General features: G+C 40.8%; 1 protein-coding gene across 1 annotated transcript in view; it reads left to right on the top strand.

Moving 5' to 3' along the window:
- The window catches only part of SREBF2 (sterol regulatory element binding transcription factor 2), a 33,165-nt gene extending 17,711 nt beyond the window's left edge, over window positions 1-15,454 (top strand). The window contains exons 9-19 of the mRNA XM_020787823.3: window positions 3-184; window positions 1,350-1,623; window positions 2,645-2,814; window positions 3,025-3,193; window positions 3,584-3,704; window positions 4,337-4,446; window positions 4,969-5,101; window positions 5,918-6,086; window positions 8,310-8,495; window positions 10,545-10,656; window positions 12,723-15,454. Coding sequence (XP_020643482.3) covers window positions 3-184; window positions 1,350-1,623; window positions 2,645-2,814; window positions 3,025-3,193; window positions 3,584-3,704; window positions 4,337-4,446; window positions 4,969-5,101; window positions 5,918-6,086; window positions 8,310-8,495; window positions 10,545-10,656; window positions 12,723-12,943 — 1,847 coding nt within the window. The 3' untranslated portion in view covers window positions 12,944-15,454. The remainder of the gene's footprint in view (window positions 1-2; window positions 185-1,349; window positions 1,624-2,644; window positions 2,815-3,024; window positions 3,194-3,583; window positions 3,705-4,336; window positions 4,447-4,968; window positions 5,102-5,917; window positions 6,087-8,309; window positions 8,496-10,544; window positions 10,657-12,722) is intronic.
- Window positions 15,455-16,231: the final 777 nt, after the last annotated feature.

Genomic DNA, 16,231 nt, shown 5'->3' with positions numbered 1-16,231 from the left:
AGGTTCTGGTGGTTGGTTTGGTTGGATGATGCCCACTCTGATCCTGTGGCTTGTGAATGGTGTTATTGTCCTAAGTGTATTCATAAAACTGCTAGTGCATGGAGAACCAGTGACCCGGCTGCATTCGCGTTCATCTGTGACCTTCTGGCGACATCGGAAACAGGCAGACCTTGACTTGACCAAAGTAAGGCAGTTCCTTGCTTCAGAAAGCATATTGTATTCCTACCCAGTCCATCCCCTGCAGCAGTTCTGAACTTATCTGTGTATTCCTGTTCTTTTTGAGGTCTTGATCTCATCTAACTGTACTACTAGTAGAACACTGTTTGATTGTGTGAGCTCAGTACTGTCTCCTTTTTGGAGGCCCCTAAATAAAATTCTTCAGGGTTATCAATCTCAAATTTTAAATAATACTGCAACTCATTGTTTGCTGTGGACCTGATATTGTATAATTAAAATGAATTGTAAAATTGGGTAAATTTCTGTAGGTTTGGGAATTTGGCTTGTTCATCAGTACTAACTTCTATAAGAGAACTTCAGATACCAATATTTCAGAATATTTGTTATGGTTTCAAGCTTTGTATATATGTAGTGAGCATATTTGGAGAAGAAAGAAAGGAGGCGTTATGGAAGTTCCAGTTAATTTGCTATAGAAATAACTACCGTATTTTTTGCTCCATAAGACACACTTTTTCCCCCCAAAAAAAGTCGGGGGGAAAAGTGTATGCGTCTTATGGAGTGAAATCGCCACCTTCAGGGACTCTTTTAAGGCTTGGGAAGCTTCGGAAGAGTCCCTGAAGGTGGCAATTTTGCCCCCTCTGGCCCCCAGGGGGCTGGGTGAGCCTCCAAAGGGTCCTAGGGTTTGTTTCAGGACCCTTTGGAGGCTCACCTGCCCCCCCCGGGGGCCAGAGGGAGCGAAATTGGCACCTTCAGGGACTCTTCTGAAGCTTCCCATGCCTCAAAAGAGACCCCGGAAGGTGGCGATTTCGCCGCCTCTGGCCCCGTGGGGGGGGGGAGGCAGGGTGAGCCTCCAAAGAGTCCTAGGGTGTGTTCCAGGACCCTTTGGAGGCTCAACCTGCCCCCCGCGGTGCCAGAGGGGGTGAAATTGCCACCTTCTGGTACTCTTTTGAGGCTTGGGAAGCTTCAGAAGAGTCCCTGAAGGTGGCAATTTCCCCCCTTCTGGCCCGTAAAAGAGTGGTCTTTTAGACCAGATGGGCAGGGTATAAATCAAATAAATAAATAAAATAAATAAATAAATTATGTGGATTGTCATTGACTGGTCTTTGCAGTCATTGGGCTCTTGAAAATTCTCTTTGGAATTTCAGCTTTTCTGATCATCTTTTTATACACAGGGAGATTTTACCGCTGCTGCATCAAACTTGCAGATCTGCTTGTCTGCCCTGGGGCGAGCATTGCCTGCCTCTCGTTTGGACCTGGCTTGCAGTCTGTCTTGGAATGTTATCCGTTACAGTCTTCAAAAATTGAGACTGGTGCGTTGGTTGTTGAAGCGGACATCATGGCAGAGACGTACAACAGAGGCCCCTGCCGGTTTTGAGGATGAAGCCAAAACTAGTGCCCGTGATGCAGCATTAGCGTATCATAAGCTCCATCAGCTCCACATCACAGGCAAGTGAAAAGCAGATGAGGTTGCAGGTGAGGTTGTGAGTTCAGGATTTAGCGACCTAGGCATATCTGCTTAGTGCTGACTATAATAAGTACATACCTTAAACTCCATGTACCTGTATCTGGAGAGATCCCTTATTTCTAATGTGATGATTCAACAAGTAAAATACAGTGGGGTCTTGACTTAAGAACGGCTCGAGTTAAGAACATTTTGACTTAAGAACCACTCTCATAGGAAAATATTGACTTGACTTACATACTTAGATTTGAGTTAAGAACTGAAAAAAACCACATGGGAGGCAGGGAAAGTGCAAAATTTGAACTTTCAGTTAACTGTTGGCCAGTGAAAAGGGTGCCTGTCTGCTTCCTCACTCCTCCCAGCGTTTAGAGAGTGGATTGGGAGACAGTCTTCGGACTGGCTGGTACTGCCTGGACTGTATTTTCCCTGCCTTCCCTGAACCTTTCTTGACCTAAGAAAAAAAGAAACAAAATATCCCCCTCTAGTGGTCGAAGGCAGAATAGCAACTTCCCATTAGTTTCTATGGACGGAAAAGAGCAGATACGGATCAAATGGTTTTCAATGCATTCCTATGGGAAATGCAGATTTGACCTGAGAACTTTTTGACTTGAGAACCGCCTTCCAATACGGATTAAGTTCTCAAGTCAAGACCCCACTGTAGAGCTTAGTTTTCCAGTGGTACTGGATAAGAAAAAGTTTGACTTTAAAATTGATTTTATTATATTCTGACGTTCAAAGTTATCACTATAATATTAACCAGGGTTTTGCCTCGTTGTGAGGTTATTGGGTTGTCTGAATGCAATGTGATTTCAGTAGCTGAAATGGCTTTCCTAGATAAAACCAGGAGGCATTGGTTTGTACAGGACACACCCTGGCATGAAATGAGTAATGCCATGTGCATCTAATGAAATCTATAAAACTTTATGTTGAATAAAACATTATCTTTAAACATAGACCTTTTCATTGTTGTAGAGAAATTACTCTTAGTTCTGATTCCTGATGCAGGTAAGCTTCCATCCAGTTCAGCCTACTCAGGATTGCACATGGCCTTGTGTGCTGTGAATCTGGCTGAATGCGCAGAGGAGAAGATTCCACCGAGCACATTAGCAGAGATTCACTTGACGGCTGCAGTTGGGCTGAAGACTCGTTGTGGTGGAAAACTTGGATTCTTGGCGGTGAGTGAATCTTTTTGAGCCTCCAGGCCAAATTAGATCAAGTAAGTATTGTGATGTATTTAAAGTGAACTTGCGGTTTTGCCTTTGGAACATAAATGGAAGGGGCTTTTGTGTTGATACATAATTACATTTACCTGGGATGTCTGTCCTTGTGACAAATGTGCACATTTCCCTTGCACTATTTTTACCCTAGCAATTGTTTCCTCCCAGAGTTATTTCTTAAGTCAAGCCCAGAGTGTGTGTAGTTCTGAGCGCAGTGCCATACCTGACTCCTTACGCTGGCTGTGTCACCCATTGGGTCAGAAGTTTTTTGTGGAGCGGAGCTGGACAGTGAAAGCTGCTGCCAGGGAAAGTCTGTATTGCACCCAGAGAAACCCAGGTGAGAGTCAGCAGGTTTGTGAAGGTATTGCCTTTAGGCATCTCATCTGTATTACTGGAAACTTACCAGGTGCTCGTATGCTGCCTTTCTTGAGGGTCTTGCTTGAAGTCTATTAATGCTAATGTCTATTATCTAGTTAAGAGGACAGTTATATGATTGGATTCTTTCTGCAAGGCTATTGCCTGTCTCAAAGCATAAGATGGAAAAAGGTTGCATATTAGTTTCTAGGGATGCATGCCTATTGTCAAATGGCATTGGCTTTCATTCTTCTAGTTTCTTGTCCCTTGGGGAGACTTGTTTTAAATCCTGTAGCCTTAAAGGGTGTTCTTTATATTGATTTTGGATGTGTGAATAATGGAAGAACCAAATTGATTTATTTGTCATCAACAGCTGATCCCATTGCACAGGTGCACCAGGCATTCTGTGAGAACCTGCTGGAGAGAGTTGTGGAATCCCTTGTGAAGCCTCAGATTCCAAAGGGAGCTACTGGCCATGAGGATGATGAGCCATGGTAAGCTGCAGTCCCATCCTGCTGACAGTTTACTTCAAGAGCAGAGATAATGGTATTTCTGATTGGTGTAGTCCAGTGTTGAAGAAAGTACAGCCAAAAAAATCTGCAGCTAGATGGAAGTGTGGTATGGATAACTCTATGCCAGTATCCACTTGTGATAGAATGCAAGCCTTTTGAGCCGTAATCACTACATAGTACTAAAAAAAAAGTGCCAAAGCACAGTATTGCTAAGTAATACTATGACTGAATTGCAGGTAACATTGTAAGCCCTTCCTGAAAAGAGAGGCCTCTGCCCTAAGATTTCTGTGGCAACAGGTGCTCAGTCCTTCAAGGTCCACCAGTAAATTCTGTTTAGAGGAGAAAGGTCACAGAAAAATACTTTATTACTATGCTGGGTTTGTGAGTATTCCTTGGAAAGATGTAGATTCCCCCCCCCCATCTGAATTAGAATATGAGTGCCGTAATTATTCTAAGAGCAAAAATAAGGTTCAAAAACCTTTATGCCTGCCTAGTGAAATTTAAAGACATCATCTTTCTTATGAGTATGTTAAGGTGTGTATATTAAACTGAGTCTCTGTATGAACTTGCATTGTCTGTATTATTAAAAGATTAGATTGCATTTGTGCTTGCAGTGAATTCTTTAATGCTTTGGAATATCTGAAGTTGCTCAGTTCTTTTGTGGACTCTTTGGGAAGTGGAACACCACCTTTCACTGGAGATTCTGTATTGAGATCTGCTCTCGGTAAGTATGAAAACTGCTCAGTGTTCTCTCCATTTCTCTTCTCTCTCTTTCTGCATCTTATCCCATTTTACTCGCTTTATATCTTCACTGCTGAATTGCTTTTGCTTATCTTTTATTAATTTATTTGGAGCATTTTCATCCTGCATTTCAGCTGAAAAAAGATTCTCAGAGCAGCGTACAAAGATCAGCCAATAGTACAGTCCATGCCTTGAACTTTAACAATTTGAAAACATCAGAAGGAAGATTGAACAGTTAGGAGGAGGGAAGAAGACAAACTTGGACATTACGTTTTAGTTACAGAGCAGGCACTGAAACATTCAAAAAGAGGAGGAGCGAAATATTGCTAGTCTTTTAACAAAGCCAGTGGAATGGCTTTGTCTCCTTTTTCTCTTTTCCTAATTTGATTAGATACTCTCACTTTCAGTACTTCTCCAAAAAACCAGGTTGTTAGAACTTGACATTCATGAAAAGTATTGGGTAGGCCCATAAGAGCCTCTTATTTGTTTATCCCCGCATCTGTAGGTCCTGATGTGGTCTGCAGGTGGTGGTCATCAGCAATCACAATGACAATCAGCTGGCTCCGGGGTGATGATGCAGCCGTGAAATCACAGTTTACCAATGTGGAACGAATTCCTAAGTGCTTGGAAATGATGGAGTATGTGGCTTTTAAAAATATTTTCACAACCTATCTTTCTTAGCCTAAATTATGAAAGGTACAAGCAAAATCAATAGTTTTCTTGAGCCCTATAGGTGTTCAAGCTGTCATAAACATGTAATAGAGTTATATCTGATTCTGTGGAAGTCCATTATTTCTTGTGCCTTCAGTTAATTTCACTTTCAAGGGGAGCTTTCCAATATTTCACAGTCCAGATGTACCTGTTAACAGGCATTGGTGTGATGGATGCAAAGAGACTGTCTCCCATATCATAAAGGTTTGCTTTGCCTTCTGTTTGTGCCATTTAATGTTAGTGTTTTCTAATAATTCTGATAGCAACACGAGAACCATCAGCGTTGTCACTGTTTGGTTTTTAATTGCACATAAAAAAGAGGCAGGGTGCTCTTCAGTAGCCATGATGCTTGGAATTGTCATGATAAATTTATCATGTTTATAACTGCAGTCCAAACACATCTTTAGCAATGTGAATTGGTTTTGGTGTATATCCTAATACTGTAGGTAGGGCGACTCTTGGCTTTGAGTGTTCTGGAATTGAAGTACCTCTCCCTAACAGAAAGATGCAGAACTTTCTGTTGCATTCCTACTAACCAGCTATTGAACCTTTTAATGCCAGATTCAGGTGACAGTCAGGTCCTTTTGGGAAGAGGCTGAAGAGGTCTTGAGTTCTTCAAGATCATTGAGAAGTCCTTTTCTTTTGAAGCAGATGAGTCTATAATCTCAGCATTCAAAAGGTGCTAACCTTGTCTGGCTATGTTCTTTCTTCTCCATTCCCCCGTTCCATCGTCTTCCTCCTAGGAATTCCCTTATGAAAGCTGTCTTCCATGTATGCAAAGCCATGAATGCCTCCTTGTCAAGCAAGGCTGATGGGCAGCAGAGCTCCTTTGCCCATTGTGAAAGAGCCAGCACTCATCTTTGGAATAGCCTCAACATGAGCAGTGGGGTCTCAAGCTCAGGTCTTAACAATGTAAGCACCGTGGTCTTTTGTGCCAGTTTTGCATTCGTGCTTGAACCAAGACTAGTAGGTGCATACTGGAAGACCTTGGCAATGGTACTTCTCAGACTGCAACTCCCAGGTGCCTGATTGTGCAAGGGCAGGGGGGGCTGGCAGTTATAATCCAAAAAGTGCCCTTCCCAAGATCTGATGTTCACTTTTCTGTGCGGAACTGAGATCTGTCTCATAACCTCTTGAAGCTAAGGAACGGCATTGTTGATTTGTGGGTGAAGAAAGAAGATTCCTTCCCCTCCTGCTTTCTTGTTTAAATTACTAGAGCTGCAAGAGTTTCAGTTTTCAAACTAGCAATTGAAGATCTTATCTGCATCCAAAATAAGTCAGGGTGTTTATTTGTCCCTTCCCTTGTGCCCTTTCATTATACTTCCTGGATGAAATGTTCATGTGAAAGTCATCTCCTGTGTCTGTGAAGACCTTGTGTCAGGGAGCTGGCTCATTCTTTATATCTTTATATGTATGTTTAGATTTCTCGTACTGTGACACAGAGAGGTACAGTACTAAAGTTCTGGTCCTACAGATGTCCTGGCTGGGTGGCAGCTGTAGTGCATTGTAGTTGCATTGCATGTTCTGGCTGTATTCGTGCAATGTTTCCGCAGTGCAGTACAGAGGCATGCCTTATCTCTGCTTTACAAATGGAATGGTTTGAGCTTATCTGAATTGAGCACTGTGGTTTGAGATTTAGCGATAGAGGTGACATGGAGGTAATTTCTCAGCAACTTGAAATAAAAAGTAAAAAGGAAGCCATTTGATCCAAACCTCTGCCCAAAGGCAGCACTCTCATCCTCCAGTTATTTATATATGCATCAGTCTTCCTTCAGTTATAAATCAGTCCAACTGTTGGTGTGCTATAGGCAGATACCAAGTACAGCAGATGATTACAGAGCAAATAGGTTGTGAAGATTTAATGAGGCAAGCTAAATCCTTGTTCTCATCAAGAGAACAAGCCACTGATATGCTTGTCATTGGTACTGCATTTTGAGTGTCCAAAGTAAGATGATAAAAATGTGTTCTGTTGGTTTGATCTGATAACAGAGGAAATAAACTTCTGCCACCAGAGACACAGCAAGATTATATTCTGTGGTTATTGATTTATTGTGCTCTCTTTTTTTCTAAGGGTAGATTCCTCAGATCACATAGCTTTATTTTGGTTTTTGATAATGTTGGATTGTTTTCCTTCCTCACCTTTGTTAGAACGCATTGTCAAGATCAGAGCAGCTAAATATTGTGCCAGTTAAGTGGCCAAATGATCAAGTAAAAATGGCATTGTATTGTTCAGCTTCCCATTGCTAATGGAATTTTTGGACAGTCTCCTGTCAGTTTACAATATCTTCAATTCAATATGATTATAGTGTTATCTTAATAGGATTTTCACATGGTTCAAATTTTTATTCCATTCCTAGAATTTAAAAACATTTTCAAAAATTGTTTTTAAAAAAACTTAAAACATGTTATAATTACTTGCAGGTTGGTGGTAATGCATTACTAAAATATTTCTTTTTTTAAAAAAAAGCTCTTAAAATAGGAAAATAGCTCCCAATATACTGCATGACTGTTAAAAACACTTGAAATAGTAAAGACGGTACCTGATTAACTGCTTCTCTGTGTCCTTCGTATGTTTCTTGTTGAGATTACACTCGATAATACTGTGAGACAAGTAATTCTGAGTGATGTGTCCTAGAGATCGGCACAAATTGCTTATTTGGCGGTTCTTGTCAGTTCATTTATTGGCCAAACAGGTGTTCTGTGGTTTGGCACCTCACCCCCTCCAGTGGGTGCCCACTCAGAGGCAGTGCCCAGAGGAGGAGGTGCAGGGAAGCTGGAGCACTGCCTCTGAGTGGGCACCCACTGGAGGGGGTTAGGCTGCAAAGTGCCAGACATGTTCGGCTGATAAACGAACTGACACAAACTGCTGAACTGGCCATTCATGCCCATCTTTAATGTGTCCTTGTTGGGTTGCATCAAGAGAAGGATTTAGCCTCTGAGCTTTGTGAGTCTGATAGTTTTTAAGAACACATGTTCTCTTCTTAAAGTGAGAGAAAAATGAAATGACTGTGATTCTGCTAGTATTTTTAGGGGACCTTAAAAATACTTTAGCTACCTGTATGCTGCTGTGCCTTTGACTGATAATTAAGGAATATTTTGATGCTGTAATCACTGAATATGGTTGTATCTTTGCAGATGATTCAGTTGCTTACTTGTGACGTTTTGCTATCCCTCCGCACCACTCTGTGGCAGAAACAGACAAATTCCAGCCAGGCTATAGGAGAGACCTACCATGCTTCTGCTTCGGAGCTGACTGGATTCCAGCGTGATCTTGGCAGCCTGCGTAAACTGGCCCATAGCTTCAGGCCTGCATATCGAAAGGTGAGGTCTTCTTGCTGGTGCAATGAAATGGTGTTTTCACTTACACCTCCTCTTTGAGCTTCTGTATACTTTTACAAACCAAAGGAGTAAATTGTCCATGTTCTACAACAGCAGTTTATCTGTGAAGATTCTCGGTCCTCCACATGAAATTATCTGGAAGTTGAGTCATGGCTCAACATGCTGCCCTTTCATCTTTCCCCAGGAAGATTAGGACCACACACACCAGAAAGACCACTGTTAACGACCCATGGCAGTAGGTGGAGACGGACTGCAGAGGTGTGATTTTCACTCACCCCCAGTCCTTTGTCCCTCTAACGAACCTGTTCAGACCAGGGAGAAATGAAACCAACATGGAGTTTATATCGGGGATCTCCTACCAACTCTCCTCAAATTGAAGAAACTACTTGGATGAGTAGTGGAACATTTCAGCTTAATAAGAAAGCAGTTCAGTTGCCATGACTCAACTTCCAGATGCAACAGCAGTTGTTTTGCATAGAAAGGCAGTGTAATGCAGTGGTTACAGTTTTGAACTGGGATTTGGAGGATCCAGGTTCAGATCTCCACTGGGCCACAAAACTTGCTGAGTGACCTTGGGCTAGTCATTTCTCTCAGTTTGGTCAAACTCAGAATTGTTGTCAGGAGAAAGGGAATCATGTACCGCCACCTTTAGATCATTGAAGGGAAAGGTGAAATATGAATGTAAAGAACAAATTTCTAACACTGTATTTGCCCTTGCAGTTTATCACTTTTTTTCTTACTTCAACTGTTCCTACTAGACATAGGGGTATTCATATATAAATATGAATACCCCTGCACAGGTGGACATAACAAGGGTTATGGGCGGCTATAGGAGGTCTCTCCTATAGCCTACCACTCACCCTTTTGCAGGCTCCGGGCTCCCTTCCAGTCGCTCCGGAGCGCCCAATTGGTGAGCCATTCTTCAGCCTGGCAGGGAGGCTTGTCATCCCACCTCCTGCTAGGAGTGGCTGATCAAGTGGCTAGTGAGCTGTGGAGCAATCGGAAGGAAGCCCTGAGCCCACAGCAGAAATGGAAGGGTGAGTAGACAATCCAGCCCCATGTCCTTCTGTGCAGGGGTATTCATATTTGTACATGGATACCCCCATCTCTAGTTCCTACTATTACAGGTTTTGTGCTTTAATATGTAGTTAGTTACATAGATAAGTGCTGTCCTTTATGATCTTTAAGTAATGAGAATACTCGATGTATTCTTGAAGGCTTTAACGGCTAGGATCCAATGGTTATTGTAGGTTTTTCGGGCTGTTTGGCTGTGGAAAAACCTCCAGAACATGGCCAAACAGCCCGAAAAACCTACTAGAACCAATAGTACTTGATATTTGTATAGTTTGTTTTGAAGATTCACATCAACAGGTATGTTATGTTTCCTCTATAATCCTTATAACAACCCCATGTTGGTGTGAATGTTTTTTACATCCGTTTTAGAATCCCATATTGCTTGTTAGACAGTAGCATAGGCAGGCTGAGAGAAGAGAAGCTTGCGTCCAGGCCATGTGGTAGGTGTCTGAAGTGAGAATTTCTGTTGGAAGTTTCATGGATCACAATTTAATCTCTGTTCTACCATGGTTTTGGGAAGACAACATTATAGATGGATCTGTGGTAGTGTTCCTTCTTATGTTAACCTAGTTCAGCAAGATTTGACTACTGTGGTCCCTTCTTAAATGGCACCTTCTCCATACACTCTTGTTAATCCAGAGAGATGAGACTGTTGCAATACAGAAGGAAGGAAGTACACTGAATAGGATAAACAGTTCTTATCTGATCTGGTTAGTACACCTGGATGTATGGACAAGCTTTTGTTCTCCAGATGTTTCACAGTTCACTTTTCAAAAACCACAGCTGTCGTGGCCAGTAATTGATAATGGGCGGTGGAGTCTTGGTCCTAAACATCTGGAAGGCCAAGGTTTTCCCTTGTTGATGTTGCACGTGTAATGTTATGTGCCAAAAATCCAGAGCAGCATAAGGCAAGTTTGCAAGGTTATCCATTCTTATCTGCCTTTTCCTGGCTTCCAGGTTTTTCTGCATGAGGCTACAGTGCGCTTGATGGCAGGAGCTAGCCCCACACGCACCCATCAGTTGCTGGAGCACAGTCTCAGGCGTCGGAGTTCCCAGAGCACCAAGCAAGGCAAGTAATCTCTCATGTCTGTGGATATCTTGCCCAGCTGTAGGAACTGGTTTTCTTGTTGAAGTTGGGCTATACTGCATGTATATACATGGAGCTGTTTTCAAGGACTGGTTTTCTTTCTTTTAAAATATTCTTTATGGAGTTTTTAAACACCATCTCATGTACAGTAGCAGGGTGAAAACCCTTTCCTCCCATCCCCTCACTGCTAATGATAAAACAACTAAGTGAAGTGCAAGTATATTCTCACTCAATCTCTTACCATCTGATTGATAATGTCCAGGGGAAAAACCCTACCTATATATCATTTCATCGTGCATCTTCATATTGCAGTTAATGCTGCCATTCTAGTCTGTAATTACCTGAAACCATCATTGACACACTGAATAAATGGATAAGAGCTTAAGTAAGAATTGTCTAGCTTTACTTTTCCATTGTTCATTAAGATAGGGTAAGATAATTTTTCTTTTATATTATAAACCAAAATTTTCTGTAAACATTGACAATGAGTAATTGTAACCATTTTTTTAACCTTGGGGGTATTCTGAAATGAACTACTACTGTTGAATTAGTAAGTCCCTAAAATGCCTAATAATTGAGTAGTCTCACCATATATGCCAGTGGGCAATCTTAAGAATTTATTTTCTGATGCAAATGGGAGGATAGGTTGTAGATGTGTCCTCCCATGTGCATTAGAAAATAATTTCTTAAAGGCATCTGCTGACATATAAGGATAAGAGTCAAAATAGACGCAACCTTTGTCTTGTGATTTTGGATTAGCATGCATATTTTTAAAATATATATACAGTGGGGTCTTGACTTGAGAACTTAATCCGTATTGGAAGGCGGTTCTCAAGTCAAAAAGTCTGTAAGTCAAGTCTCCATTGACCTACAGTGCATTGAAAACCAATTAATCCCGTAACAGGACGTTTTTGTTCCATTTTGTTTTTTTTTCTGGTCTGTAAGTCAAATCTCAGTGTGCAAGTCAAACCTAAATTTTGCGGCCAGAGAAGTCTGTAACTCAAAAAGTCTGTAAGTCAAGCCGTCTGTAAGTCAAGGGTCCACTGTAGTAGTTAACATGGAATATAGTTAACATGTTGTAGTTAACATGTTGAATATAGACTATTGTAAAGGAAGGTTTAATAAATTGCTTTTGCGATTACAATCCTTTCACCATGTCTATTACATGTAGCAACATATCTGTAGTGAACACCAGGAGTAGAGGAGCTAGGCTATCAAAAATAATAATAACATTGGAAATCAAGGACAGTAGCCATGTTAAGCCAGTTGCAACAGAAATAACACAGCTTCATGACACTTAAAGGCTAATAAATCATCCTTGGCATCTGCTTTCATGGACTCCATCATTAGAATCGGAAGAAGTGGAGCTTATTAATGAAGTTTATGCTAAATAAAATTTATTTGTCTTTAAAGTGCCACAAGACCTTTTCTTGGCATGGATCTTCAAGACACCAAAGATTTCATGGTTTTCACATTGCGACCTATTTCATCTCTCTTTCCTCACTATACCTGCCTGCACCCTCCAAAAAGTCTCCCCAAAGTGTCAGGAGATACTCCTGCACGATGTGGCACAGGAGTATCACTCATAATCAAGCAGCAGGAAGAGGAGTTAATAAGAAACTTTCAGAAAGTTATTTCAGTTTACAGATTGTAGAATCTATGGCAGCCTGTCTAAAATGTTTCAAAAGGAATGCCATTAAGATGTTCACTAGCTGACATCTAAGATTGCTACTTTGAGAAAAACAAAGACTTGTAGCAGACAGTGTGGGCCTGTCTGTAGCAGAGAGGATAGGGCTGCTAAGTCTGGGATGCTGGTTAAATTTCAGCTTGGAGCATCGCAACTTCCAAAATAAATTACTGCTTCCTGTTCAGTGTGAGTTGTACATTGATCCTTACACTCAGTTGTACAGCATAACTTATAAAGCAGTTTTTTATTGCCCCAGCATAGCCTGTGTTTAACTGACTACTACTGTACCCTTGCTGCTTATGGATGTTCAATGAATATTCTCAATCATGTGACCTTCATTATAACACTTTTTCATATCTAGGTGAGCTGGATGCATTTCCTGGGCAGAGAGAGCGAGCAACAGCAATTCTTTTAGCCTGCCGCCACCTCCCCCTTTCCTTTTTGTCTTCCCCTGGCCAGCGAGCTGTCCTGTTGGCAGAAGCAGCCCGCACACTGGAGAAAGTTGGGGACAAGCGTTCCTGCAATGACTGTCAGCAGATGATTGTGAAGCTGAGTGGTGGCACAGCTATTGCAGCTTCATAACCTAGAGGATTGCAACCTTATCATCCCATGGACTAGGATTCATACCACCTTTATAATTCCCTCTTCCCTTTTTCAATGTTGTTCCAGATTAGGACCATGGACATTGTATTTTTTGTTAATTGGAGTAGGAGCTTGGTGGAAACTACCTTTAGTGGCTAGTGAGCTTGCCTCTCTAAGCAAAAAGGATTGTCCACATGGGCAATAGACCAGAGATTTGATTTCCATGAGAAAGCCTGGAAGATCTTGGAAGAGAGAAGCCTTTTTGAGGAGAGATTGGGTTCAAAAACCTTCCTTTTCTTTTTCTTTTCAAAACAGTCTACACGAAGAACATGGTTGAGGTTTGGCGTTTACTAAAGGATGAGGTGAGGTGCCTTGTACTTTCCCCCTAGCATCTGTAGTGGCTCTTGGTCAGTTGTTGAGATGCCAACTGCATGGAGCTGGGGCCTAGAGAATCTAGCTGTGTTTTAACTTTGTTGGCCCTTAATGGGCTGCATTTTTAAACTGAAGCCTTTGTATACCTTTTGCCTTTTCTGAGAGCCTTCAGGGCTTAGGCTAGCTCTCTTGAGAAAGTGCATCAAAATTTCTATGCCGTTGGGTTTTTTAAAAATAGGAATAGCTGGATCTCTCTTGCCGTTTTCTGTCCCCTGCCTTTCTCCTGGGGTGGATTTGATTTAAATCATGATTTAAATCACAATTTAAATCTTAAAAATCAGTTTTTAAAAAACATTTAAATAAAAATCAGTTTTTATTTAAATTGTGATTTAAATCAATTTGATTTTAAAAATCACTGATTTTTATCCACCCTGCTTTCTCTTCTCATTTTGTCTCCTTTTAATGAACAGCTATATTGTCATTAAGTTAGGAGTTGAGCATTGTTTTTATGATGTGTTAAATAGATGAAAAGGAGGATCAAAGATTGGTTCAGATGCAGAATTAAATGTGATTTAAAACATTTGATTCAAAAATGTTTTTTGATAGACTGTATCTCTACTTTGGCCCATGAGGATTAAATCCTTCCCCAGGAGAGTTTTGCTGCTGTCCCTCTCAGAATGCTGTTATTTGCTCTGATGTTTTTTAATAGCAAAGAGTACCTGGAGCACAACATGGGGGAGAAAATTTGTGTAGTGCTGATCAGTGAACTTACAGCAGGTTTTTATAAACAAAAGAGATACTGTCAGCTGAAAACATTTTTGAGTTACATGATTGAAGTCATCAACTAATTACCCTGAAGAAAAAGCATACTCAAAACCCCATATGTTGATATGTTGTCATTATTCCCAAAACTAGTCGATGCATACATATATGTTTAAGAGAGCAGACAACAGAAGTTCTAGAACATGCCTGTCTCGTCAAGCTAAGCCAGTGTTTCCCAAGCATGGGTAACCCAGGTGTTCTTGGACTGCATCCCCCAGAAGCCCCAATCAGCACAGCTGGTGGGGAAAGCATCTGGGAATTGCAGTCCAGAAATACCTTGGTTCCCCAAAGTCATGAAACACTGAGCTAAGCCATTATGGCCATGCTGGTTTTTTTCTTTTTTTCTTTTGGAGATCCTTTGGGGAAGATTTTACAGTTCAACAATGGTGTATATATATTTAGACCTGCCTTGGACAAATGTAAATGGCTGAAGATGGTTTCCCTTGCTGGTAGAATTGGTTCAAAGAGTTTTAACCAGAAAAGGTGATTTTCCCCTCAGCTTTGGATGTTGGCTCACATGGGTAAGCTGAAGCTTAAGTACTTACTATCTTGCTTTAGTGTGAGTGCTTCCTAGTGATGACATCCTAATGATGTTGGCAGTGGTGCTGGAGAGCAAAATGGTAGGTGAACATGTCTTAACTGCAAAACCATGCCTCCAGTGGAGATTTTGCTGATTTGTCTGGAAAGTCATCAGTCAGCCCAGGGTCATCAGCATAGAGCTTCTGTGAATTGTGAGAGTTAGATGAAATAAGTATATCTAACCCTAGCAAATCCTTTCGCCTGGAAGTTCCCCTGACAAATAATTAATCCTCTGTGATCAGCCTTCTAGAGTAGTTAATGTACTTCAAAATGCATCTCCTGTTGCGTTTATGGAGCACTAGCCATCTCACAGCTCAATAGATCTGAAGCCGTTAAAGCCAGGCATGTAAGTTACCAGGAATATGCATTGCAACCCCGTGTTGAAACCTTTAGTTAATGCAGCAAGAGGTGCTAGGGGTGAGACGTCTAGGTTGTTGATTATACTGGGATCTTCACAAGGGAGTCACCCTAACTTTTCATGTACTACTGGCATTTTTTGTACATTTATTTATGGGTCCATTGTTTCCTGATCAATCTCTATTTTTTTGTGTATATAATGTAACTTGTTTTTTTATATATATGATGTGAAAAGTATCTATTTATCCCAATAAAATTAGGCATAGGGATGATTTGCTTTAAGAAGAAGGTGTAGTTGGTGATAATGTGAGAGAGGTCCAAGCGTTACCCTCTCCTGGGGATTCTTGTGTGACTTACCTAATAAAGAAAATTGTAATCAAAGTCTATACTTCTTATTAATGAATGAACAATCCTTGAATGGTATTGTGTCTGTAGCAAAAGCTTAATGATTTAAACTTTCTTCTCTTAATGGCTTCTAAAATTCCATCAAAGTGGTGTGATGCCCAGTGGCATATATTACATTGTTTAGATATTGTTTAGGGGTAATTGGCATTTCCCCTGGCATACAATAATCTTAATGATCTGCTGAAGTTTATTTGGTTATTCTAGAGGAATACATAAAGGGAGACCAAGGTTAGACGTTTTGGTTAGCTGCGCCATGTATTCTCAGCAAGGGAAAGGACTTGTAAGAGAAAACCTATAGTGAGATACATGCCATGTGTTTCACAGAACTATGGCTGAGAGTCTATATAATCAGATGCCATAGCAAAAAATGGTAGGTGCTGGTAATCATACTGCTTAAATGTATCTGAAAGATAAGCATGGTTTTGTACCTTAAAACCTTACTTTGGAGTATTATATTTCATTTTTTTTCCACCTGTATGAAACACTTTTCATCCATAAGGATACCAGGGCAGAGTACACAGGATTTTGAAAGTACAACTGCAATATAAAACATTATTTTAAAACCATAGAACTCTTCAACAATTAGTTAAAAAGACCAGTTAGAAACTCAGAATTTAAATGTTAAGAATTGTGTAACAAGATTTAATATTTTTAAGTGCCTGGGAAAACAGCAGTATTTTAATTTCATGTCAGCTATGTTTCATGGGAAATGTTGCCTAAAGTAGGGAAAATGAAACATACTTATAAAGATGC

This window comes from Pogona vitticeps, chromosome 5 (assembly GCF_051106095.1).
Source record: "Pogona vitticeps strain Pit_001003342236 chromosome 5, PviZW2.1, whole genome shotgun sequence".
Lineage (NCBI taxonomy): Eukaryota > Metazoa > Chordata > Lepidosauria > Squamata > Agamidae > Pogona > Pogona vitticeps.
This window is presented reverse-complemented; position numbering and strand designations above follow the sequence as displayed.